The sequence below is a fragment of the Larus michahellis genome, chromosome 1, assembly GCF_964199755.1.
Source record: "Larus michahellis chromosome 1, bLarMic1.1, whole genome shotgun sequence".
NCBI lineage: Eukaryota > Metazoa > Chordata > Aves > Charadriiformes > Laridae > Larus > Larus michahellis.
Genome location: NC_133896.1, coordinates 106,437,586 through 106,448,369, shown reverse-complemented (window position 1 = coordinate 106,448,369; position 10,784 = coordinate 106,437,586). Strand labels below are relative to the sequence as shown.

The 10,784-nt window shown below is 47.3% G+C and overlaps 1 protein-coding gene across 1 annotated transcript; it reads left to right on the top strand.

Annotated features, from left to right (window-relative positions):
• The first annotated feature begins 519 nt into the window (after positions 1-519).
• RCSD1 (RCSD domain containing 1) lies at positions 520-10,315 on the top strand. Its single transcript, XM_074598139.1, has 6 exons — positions 520-1,137; positions 3,678-3,767; positions 5,122-5,193; positions 6,476-6,679; positions 7,512-8,172; positions 9,018-10,315. Exons 1-5 carry the CDS (start codon positions 847-849, stop codon positions 8,157-8,159), a joined length of 1,305 nt encoding a protein of 434 aa, XP_074454240.1. The 5' UTR covers positions 520-846; the 3' UTR covers positions 8,160-8,172; positions 9,018-10,315.
• Positions 10,316-10,784: the final 469 nt, after the last annotated feature.

Genomic DNA, 10,784 nt, shown 5'->3' with positions numbered 1-10,784 from the left:
AGCCTTTGGAGAAACAGAAATGTATTCCTCTAGCAATAGCCTTTGGGCAAACTTTCTGACTGAGAAGCAGAAGAGTATTGACGCAAAGGGGTGAGATGTCTGGTGCTGGTCATGGGTTCATGATGGTGGTACAGGGAGCGGAGGTATGAGGTTCCTTGATGATGGTTCATAGCCCGATTTGGTTTTTTGAGGTCTCCACCTCTAATAAAACAAAGATTGTTGGTTAGTTCGCAGTTCCTCTCGTTCAGTTTTCCCTGGCATCAGATACAGAGATGAAGAACAAAGGTTTCCTTTCATCAACTTTGATTTCAAGGCTTTCTACTCATATTCCTTGATACACACATAGCAAAGAAAATAAGGTAAATGTGGGATGACATCAGGGCTATGTGCTGTGGGAAGAGCCACACCATGCAGTCTCCAACAAGCCTCCTGCTTCTCAGCCTGTTGTTGACCCAGGGGAGGGGAAGCTTCTCTCAGCCCTGGTATTTCCTCCCTCTCCCCCACCCGCCTGAGTATTTCACTGCCAAAAAAGCAGAACAGCACAGGGACATCCCCAAGCAGATGCTGGCTTGCTGCGAGGACATGGAATGGCTTCTCACAGCAGAAACACTGGAAAAGGAAAGGCACCGGTGACCAGGGCATTAAAAAAGGGATGGGAGGGCTGAGAAGGTGTATGGGAACGTCCTTTACTGCCCTGCTCCATCTGCTCACTGTGAGGAAAAGATGGGCAACAGACACTTGGCTTGAAATACTTAGCTTGCTTCCAGTGAAAAATACTACGTGTAGGCTCTTCAGCTAGAGCTGAAAGGCTCTGCATGAATTACCGGTTTTCTGGGATATTTGAAAATGCTGCTAGGTCCTGTCTTCCCAGGCCTCTTGCTCTCAGACTGGATGATTGATGCCAGATGTGAGAAACTCTGCTTTAAGTCCTTGCTTACTCTTGAACTTTATAACACATATGCAGCCTTCTCTCTAGCCTGCTTGCTTTTCCCAACCTTTGCTCATAACTTGTTGTTCCCAATTTGTCAGAACAGGCCATCAGAGACCAACTCAGAGGTGGACAAGTCAGCATCACCCTCAGTGGCTCAGCTAGCAGGGAAATTCAAAGAGCAAGCAGCCAATATCACTGGAAAAGAGGTAAGGAGCTCTGCAGCCACCAAGCAGGTAAGCAAGTGGGAAATGAGGCACGTGCCTCTGCCTGTGGAAGTTAGAGCATCAGTGATCCGAGCATGAATCCACCTAGGTTTTGAATCTTCACAAAGGATTTGTCTCCTAGTGCAATGCAAGCTATGACAGTATCTTCCATGCATGGCCGACTCGTGGACGAGCATTTTGGTAGAGGCATACCTCAGGACAACTAGACACTGTAACTGAGACACTGTAAAGCTTGATAGGGTACACACATATACACTTAACAGTAACAGACAGCAATGCACGTACTATCTAGGCTGGCTTTTGTGCGCAGAGGGCAACAATGAATAATGAAATAGCTAATACTGAGCCATGGAAAAAGAAAGCAAATAACAGATTATGCAGTGTAGAAGCCACTGGCAGGTCACTAACACCTTGTTCACAAAAGGAGGTTTCCTCCAGGTAATTCCTTCTGTACAGGTCTGAGAGAGAAAGCTGTCTCTTTACTTACCCTCATTACCTCTTCCCAATGACATTTCAGACTCTGTGCCTACCTCTATCATGCTGAAACGTTATTTTATTGAAAGCCCAATATGCCGAGTATTACCTCACAAGCTGTCTTTCACCTGATAAAGCAAAACACTAGAATACATCTCAGGAACAAAGGAAAGTCAGAGTGTTTATGGATGGATGTTGGCATGTTAGGAGAGCCCACTGTATCATTATGCACTTTTTTAGAAGCATAAATATTTACTGGTGGCACTCTTCAGTCAGTGGGTGCCCCTTTAAAATTGAACTGCTTACTTCTGCTGCTCAGCTGATTTCAGCATGTCCCAGACTGGGCCTAAGGGGATCCTCCCTGTCACCCCTCCTGTCTTTGGCTGGATGCGATGGTGACCTCAGTCCTGCAGGGCTGGCATGCCACCATCTATCAGAGGTTAACACTCCCAGAGGTTAGCCAGGCCCCAGGATGGGAATAGCCTATCTCTTCACAAGCACTTTTTTACTTTCTTTTTCCATCTAGTCACTAGCACGCGACTCCATCTGTCCCATTACAGTAATTTCCTCTTTTTAAGGTATGGGATTTAATTGTGCTAAGTCCCTCACCCTTAAGAAGGCAGCAAGTTCCCAGACCTCTCTTGTGTTATCTGCAGACCTCTGCGGCTCCCAAGCCAAGGCAGCGCGGAGGGGCCTCACAGTGGGGGGAAACTCACTTTCTCCAGAGACACAGGAGGACAAAGTTTCCTGTCTTTTCTCTCCAAGCCATCTGCCACTTCCCCATCGGCTTTCTCAAGATGGCTTCAGATTAATGGCTGAGTGTATGGTCTTTAACCCTTGCTTGACACATGCCAGCAAAGGGGAATCAGGGAACCTCTGATACATTCACTGTGGCACAGCGGAGCATTTCATGGTTGCAAGATGGTGGGGTTTCAATAAGACATGATATTATTGCTTCCTAGTGTGACATAAGGATAAGGGCAGGGCTGCCCTTGGCTGCTTAGAGACGCAGCATTACCATGGCTGGGTGCAGCACCACCAGAAGTTAAGTGACATCAAGTCTACAGGTCCTCCAAGACAGCCAACTCTACAGAGGGCAAAAACTCCATAATACAACTTTTCACATGCCTGCCTATTAGAAGGTAACAAAATTAGCCAAATATTATATTGTGGATACTATCCAAGATCCACAATATTATCCAAGTATTTTGTCTGTTAACACATGAAAAGTGTGTTAACAGCTTGGCAGGAGACTACAAACCTGGCATAAAAACAAAGACTGCTTGGCTTCAAGACCAGAGCAATTGTTATGAAGGAGCAACTCCATAGGTGCTGAGCTATGCGTCTCGTCCTTCCTAGTGAGCGCTCTGGTACTTCTGAGAGCCCGAGGACATTCAGAAGGAACCAATGTTCCTGCTGTTAAATTCCCTTGTTCCTTCTCCCCTGGAGAATCTATTTCTTAATCAAATTAAAGGTTACAGATGAAGACTTGCCTCTGCGAGCTGCTCTTCTTCATTAGAAAGAAACAAAAGGGGCTGTAGGGCATGTTGAAAAAGTCAGAATTCCCCTTTTTGCCTCTAAAATATATCAGATGCGAAACAGGAAAATCGTGAACCAGGTAGGCAGCTGAGACTCATTAAAAGGAAATCCTGCTAATAAGACAGGAAAGAGAACAATAACAGTGTAAGCTGGTTTCCAGCAGGACGCTTTGAAGATGAAGCTTCTGGAAAGGCTTCTCCACCCTCCACAGCTTAGAAAAGTGTCCTTTGCATAAAGCATGAAATGTTGTGGTTCATGCTGTGGAAAGAGATATAGACTACTCTTCCAACACTGGGATTACGCTCGAGATGCTACAAGCACACCTGGCATGCATCGGCCACGTTCCCATATACTAATAGCTTGTGCTGCCTTGACTCCTTTAGGCAAGCTGAGCCCTGCCCATCCAAGCAGGTCACTTACAGAGCATGCCGTTTGGTGCTTGAATTTCACTTCCTTTTTTTAAAAAACCTGATTTCCCTGCTGCTGAGTTGGTTGTTTTCTTCTCTTAGGTACCACCACATAAGCCAACTCGGAGGAAACCACCATGCTCCCTTCCATTGTATTCCCACAAATCTGAGACAAATGACAATGATGAGCAAGTGAGTATCAATTTAACAGGGGGGACAAGGTCTCTCCTCTCTGCAACCTGTTCTCTCCTGAGACATGAGCTTGGAGGTGGCAGAGAGGTCTGGCCATGCAGCAAAAGATATCAATCATGCAGCATCAGACCTTCCCCTGCTCACACGTACATACTGACTCAGAGTCAGCTCCACACTGTTTCCCACTCCTGTAGCATGGATACACGTCCCATTTCTAGTGCTTTTATTTTTACCATTAGAGCACAGAAAAATCCACCCAGTTAGCACCTTTCAAGCATTTTAAAGCAGGAATTGCTGGCATTTACTAGAGTTGAACAGCACTTAGCACAGGAAGCATCCGTGCTGTTTGTTGCCTGCAGAGGAACTCTGGAAGTTTGAGTATAGTGGCATAATAGTTCTGCTCTTGCAGATTTTTCCTTCTTCAGAAAGAGGGAATAATTAATCCAGAGTGAAGAGGGGTTTTGTCAGCAATACCCAGAGAATATTTTCTTGAGGTGTCCTCCATATAGCACCCTTGAATGAGCAGGTTCCAGTAAGCTGGCTGCTACTTGCTGAAGTTTATGCTCAGGCCCTTTCTGGTCAGTTCTGTCCTTCTGTATTTCAGGATATGAAGTCTACCCACCAAATTTCACATTGTTACCTGCCTTTAACAAGGGGCTGGTTCTTTGTCCTTCATTTCTCACAGCTATAGGCTTTGGCTGCCTCCATGCCAAAGGAGCATAAGCTTTAAAATCTTGGATTCCTTCCTTTTCCTTTGGACCTGAAAAAAGCAACATGCCATTTCTCAAAGCAATGCTATCATTTTCTCAAACTGTTTTCAGCCTTTCATAGCTCTACCTTTCTGGTCGTTTAGGCCTTTCCTGCCCGTACTAATTGGATACCCTTTAACTCTGTTAGCCAAGTGGTAGCAGAGAGTCTTTTCCGTCACAAAAAGTTCACAATGTTTACCAACATTAAGGCTTGTACCCTTTAAGAGGTAGAATTTTAATCTGTCTGGTCCTGAAATAATACCAGGGGAAACTGTGTCATAGGTTAGATACCTTAGTGAACGCCATGTAGCAGCAGAGCCATTACACATCACCTAACTCAGACACTTCAGCCAGAAAGCAGACTATCACCCTTTCTCCCAGAGGATGGATACATATACATATAGCCCTAGGATGGCTAGACAACAAAAAGGCATCAGGGTCAGGAAAGAAGAAAGCAAACTTTTGTGTGAAGACACTATTTGAGGCTTCACTTGCTCCCCTACTATCACTTTCTGCTTATCTCTTCCAAGTTTTCTGCCTTCATTGCATTTCCTCTTTTTCACCTACTTTACTGTGACCTTTTCATGTTTCATTTTGTTTTGCAGAAGCGGTCTCCAAATGCTTGCCCCATTCCTAAGGTCAAGGTGAAAAGCTCCCCCATGATTGAAAAGCTGCAGGTAGGTCTTGGAGGAGCCCACGTATCTACCCCAGCAAATTAAAACTGTTTGGCATTTGTCATGGCTACTTCCCTTGCAGAACAGGGGAGGAGGATCCAAGAACCAAGGGTGACAGCTAGTTAAGCAGGGCAGTGGCCTCACCAATGAGGACCCAGTCCCACAATACGTAAAGAAGGAAGGCAGAGCAGGTCTAGTAACAGTAACCAGTGTCAGAAACAGTCCAGTGATCCTCAGTCACGTCCGCAGGCAGGTCAGTGCATAGGTCAAGATCATTAGGATCTGCGGGGTATGTGGCTGGGCATAAGCACGGCAGCAGCACAGCTCAGGTAGGGAGCAGGGGCAAAAACCTGAGTTTAAATGCAGGTCATGAGAGAAATTGAGGGAAACCCTGTCTGAGACTTCTTCCAGCTCTTTCTTTGCAGCAGTCTAAATCAAACTGAGTCACCTGCACCCTATCGGGGAGCTGGCCTTGACGTCAGGCAGCTACAGTCCTGCCAGTGGGGAGTGTGCTCCAGGCTCTGGCACCCCCCTGCGCCTCGATTCCCCCAGTTATGCACAAACACACCCAGTGCTTCTTGCCCTTTTTGTATCTTGCCGCGGCCCCTGATTCATGCCGGTGAGGGCATCTCAGCACTTGATAACCCATAGACATAGTGCCCTGCTGCTGCCAGCTGCCTCTCCTGGCGGCACGTGCGACCCCAGAACTCAATGCCTCCTGGCTGCCCTGACACAACGTAAGCCTATTCATAGCACTGTCCCTCTTAATGCACACAAGGACATTTGCCTACAAGAGCTTCCTAGTGACAGGCCAGCAGGATATATTTTGCCACAGTTAATCACAAACTTGCTTCTTCCCATGGTCTTCTTGCTCCTCACGACTGTGCGGATCATTCAGAAGACCTGCAGACAGGCTTGAAACTGCAAGGTCTGCTCGGGCACACATAGGGATGGTTTAAATCTCAACTTTCTCCCAGCTCAGACACTGTAGACTGTGCTGGTTTGGCTGGGTCACTGGAAAATCCCAAAGGCCTCGGGATGACAAAAGGACGTGTCCTGAGATCCAGCTGCTGGAGAAGGGCAAATGTCCAGTTGTAACTTCTCTGCCCGGACTTGTTTGTTGACAGTGTCACCAGGAGAGACCCATAACCAGAAGGTATGTGGGTTGTGACAGCTGAGAGATGTGGCAGCTCCCGTGGCAAGACCAAGAGTTCCTCCGTGTGGTTACCGCATGTAGTACATGCCGGTGTCACTGCACGCCCGTGATGGGGATTTCTCTTTACAGGCCAATCTGGCTTTTGCTCCAGCTGCTCTGCTGCCGGGAGCATCTCCCAAAAGCCCTGGTCTGAAAGCCCTGGTTTCTCCGTTCAGCACCCCTCCCTCAACGCCCAGCAGCCCCGGGATTCAGTCCCAGCCCAGTGAAGCGAACGAGACGCCGGTCAGCTTTGATCAACCCCCAGAAGGCACTCAGCTGCAATTCTATAACAAGGTAGGGTATGTGCTAGAATTTCTCCATCACAACAGGATAAGGCTTGGGGATGAAGAGGAAGAGGAAGCTGTAGCCCTCAGTCCTGCCATAGCAGCGTGCATTTGTAGCCAAGGGAGGAGATCTATGCGTCGGGTTTGAAACAGCCTTTCAGTGTATCTCCGTGGAGCCTCCTCTCTGCAGACTTGCAAATGGATCTTCATGGTCCAGCAGCTCCAGCAGCCTTCCTGGCCCAATGGATAAAGGGAAGGGGTAAGTGGCAGGACTCAGTCACTTCAGCTCAGCAGTAACAGGGTGGCTGGTAGCACTGTGAGGAGGTGGTGCCACGTCCCAGCAAATGTCAAGGTTGTCTGAGGAGTTTAGGGAGCCACGCAGAGCACAGTGGCTTACCAGGTGTCCCACAGAGTGCACAGCACTTAGATGGGGAGCTGTAACCTGCATTCACTATCCCCAGTTGGAGTGCAGACTCCTTCCTCAACCATCAAACTGCCAAAAGCAGAAAAAAAAAAGTAGAAAAGGCTGAGACATCCAAAGTCACCCAAAGAATACAGCATCCTCGGGTTAGGATCTAACTTGGACAAGGAGTTACATTTTAAATTGAGACAGTGAGCTCCACCTTTACAGAATGAGGCATATACTAGGAATTTCCTTGTCCTCTAAAGTAGTCTGTCATGGGTAGGAGCCCTTGTCTCCCTACCTTTCCGCAGCAGAGCAGAAAGAGTGATGCCACCAGCATAGCAATCAAGTTTCCCACGGCATTTTCGTCTGTTGTGCTTTCCTGCTTTCCAGTACTGCTCTCTTGACTACTTCACTGTCTGCTTTTCCTGTCTCCAAGGTGCGGACGCGGGGATCAATAAAGCGCAGGCCTCCCTCTAGGAGGTTCCGAAGATCTCTGTCTGAGTATGGAGATGGGGAAGATTTAGGGGTCAACATCACCTCTCCAGAAAATGGTGCCAAGGAAGACGGGGATGAGGTGTTTGGGCCCAAGGACAAGACAGGGGAGGCAGAAACAGGGAGCAAAGAGCAAAAGAAACAGACGGGGTCCGATGAGAAGCCCCCATCAAGGAAAGGATCCAGCAGATCAGAAGATGAAGAAAAAGGGGAAAAACAGGCAGAGGAAATGACTCCTTGCAAGAGTAACAGAGGGGATACCAAAGAAGAGGATGTTTGTCGTGGTGCCCCAGGGGAGGAAAACTCTCCCCAGCCTCCCTCTGGAGACAAGGAGGAGAAGGTGTGCGAGAGTCCCCAGGGAGAAGAGCAGCAAGGCACCGCCTGTGAACAGGAAAAGGGGGACAAGGAGAAGGAAGAAGTTAAAACTGAAGCTGAAACTGAAGCGAAGGAGACCAGTGAGAGCACAGATGCACAGAGAACGTCAGACACTGAAGAAACGCCACTGGCACCTGAACTGCTGCAGGACACAGTGGGCTTAGAGACTGCCAGTGAGGCTTCAACATCAGCCACGCAGGACCAGGGCACAGCATAACTGTGGCGCACAGGTAAGATGGGTCAGCGTGATGATGGCTCCTAAATTACCAGAGGGTTTTGCTTACTAATGAAAATGGCTACTATGACAGAACACACCAACATTTCTGTTGCTCCCCACACCTCAAGAGTATCAAATCTCAGATCTGCAAAGGTATTTGAAATAACCAGTCCTCCTGGGTGGTGTCACAGAGAGAGAGAGGATGGAGAAGAAGCAAGCCAATTCTGGATTCAGTAAAACAGATAAGCTCTGCTCACCAGGCACCCTGCTCAATTGCTGTTTTGAAAGCAATTTTAAAGCACTTACAGTAAAAAGAACGTTTCCCCAGCAGTACTCATGTATATACTATCTCAATATGCCTCCTTACATATACATATTTATATGTATATGTGTGCACACGTTGTATATATACATGTGTACATACATATATTATCTCTATATATGTGTTTGGCTTGGTAGCTTTGCCAGAAAAAATAGTGTTTGCACACATACCAGTTTCATGATCAGCCCTGGAAGCATGCAAATGCAGGCCTCCGCCACTTGAAATAAAAGAGGACTTCCACTGGCTAAAGCAGGGCTTGTTCCACGTAGCTTCTTACATATTCTCCAACCACTGATAACGTGGCCACAGATGCCTGAGGAAATATCTCATTCCACTTCAACCAACCTCCCCTCCTCAAATGCCTCCTGGGTTTGGCAAGGAGCACCGGAAGGAGGCAAGCTGGTGCTCTGCAGCTCACCTTTGCCTCCGAGCACAGAAATTACCAAATTACCCCCAGGTCACAGACACCCCAGCACTGTATTTACTTAGACTCATGATTATTGTTCATAATTTCCTTACTTTTCCCCTCTCAAAAGGACCCAATCAGGGCACAGGAGACCTAACATGTGAATAAGAGCCATCTAACCCAATCAAGGTGGAAGCTACTGGAAAACCTTCAGTGGCAGGAGAGGAGCAGAATACAGATACCCACCAAGGTCCAGACTCATCCCGGAGCTGAGTGGCTGCTCGCTGGCTCTCTGCTTTGGCCCATCGTATTTTGGGACAGTCGGAACAAGACACTGGCTTGCAATTGCTTCGGAGTCCAAAACTGAGGTGTTGGTTGATGTTCCTTGGTGATATTTGAGGACTGAGCGACCTGATAGGTGCTGTCCTGGAGTCAACAGCCACCACCACTTCTGGTCCCTATGTTCCTTCATCCTGCCCCAAAATGTCTTTTTCTTCTCCCCTGCATTGGTCTTAGATGAAGTTCATCAGTTACATACATACATGTATGTTGCCTTTTTGGTAGCTTCTTTTGAAATATTTTGGGCTTTCAAATTTTAGTAAATAATGTTTTAACAGTAGGAAAAAGTATGTTTTCTCCATATATGCTGTACGGCAGACAATGTGAACCCTGAACACAGGGAAAACTCTTAGGACATTGTTCATAAAGCATAAAATCCCTTTGAAGTCAGGGTCAAGCTGCCTGATCCGTGAAACAGCCATCTGTGCTAGGTGATTTTTCTGTGTGCTTCAACTTTGGGATGTTTTTAGTGCTGGTGGAAAGTAACAACCAACAGATTCGATGCCCAGAAAAGATGTGCTGCGTAGGTCAACAGGGCAAGTTTCCTTATCCAGCTTTGGGCTCCAGTCCAAACTTAGAAGGGCTGCCCGTCCATCAGTCTTTCTCACTTCCAGAACCTATCCGATCTTTTGATTCTCTTTTGCAACTTCCAGTGTGTGGCCACCGAGTGCCACCCATGATAGAAAGCATCCTGGCTTACAGGAAACAGCTCATTAATTGTATGTAGGTCAAAGAAGAGCACTGAGGTGTCACTTGCTGAGAGCCAGCGACGTTGCCCCTCCTCCGTAGCATGGGCTTGTTGGCAAACACGACCCCCACATCCTTTTGAGCCATGTTGAGGAGCATTGTTGCCTTTGAATCCCTTTGAAACTGTTTGTTAGAGCTTGTATTCCAGGGCAGGCTGCAATCATTTGCTGTACCCTGTTTCTTCTCTCAGCAGAGTGTCCCATCTGGATGTGAGTGATTGTGCCTTACTGTATATATAGATACATGTGCGCCTGTTTAGAGAATGAGTATGTGTGTCCCAAGCAAGGGAATGGCAATCCGAGGGAGAAACAGAAGAAATAAACGGTGGAATAAAACCAACCCAAAATCCGTGTGTTTCCTTCTGGGGAGATGAAGGAGCCTGAGGAAGGATGGAGAGAACTGGCAGCAGCAGGCAGAGGGGTGGGATTTCCGCTGCCATCGGAATAGCTTAACATTCAATTTTAATTTAATTTGTGGCATTTTTTACTTTTGGGGAACAGCAATAATCAACGTGCTTAATCCACAAAGGAAGGTGTTCTTTGGGGCAAGCAGTGACACTGGAGACTGCCACAGTCCCTGCCCCAGCCCTGCAGGTATCAGGTATCTAGGAGCAGAAGTAAGCAAAGCCGTCTAGCCTAGTGCCATTTCTCCAACAGCATCCCTGTTCACGGGAAGCATAAAAAAAACAAGGTGACACAGAGTGATCCTTCCCGTGAGATTTCCCAGCTTTTGGCAATCAACAGTTTAGAGACTTTCTGTGCCAGAAGTTGCATCACCATCTTCCTCCTTGATGGCTTTACAAGTTGCAGGA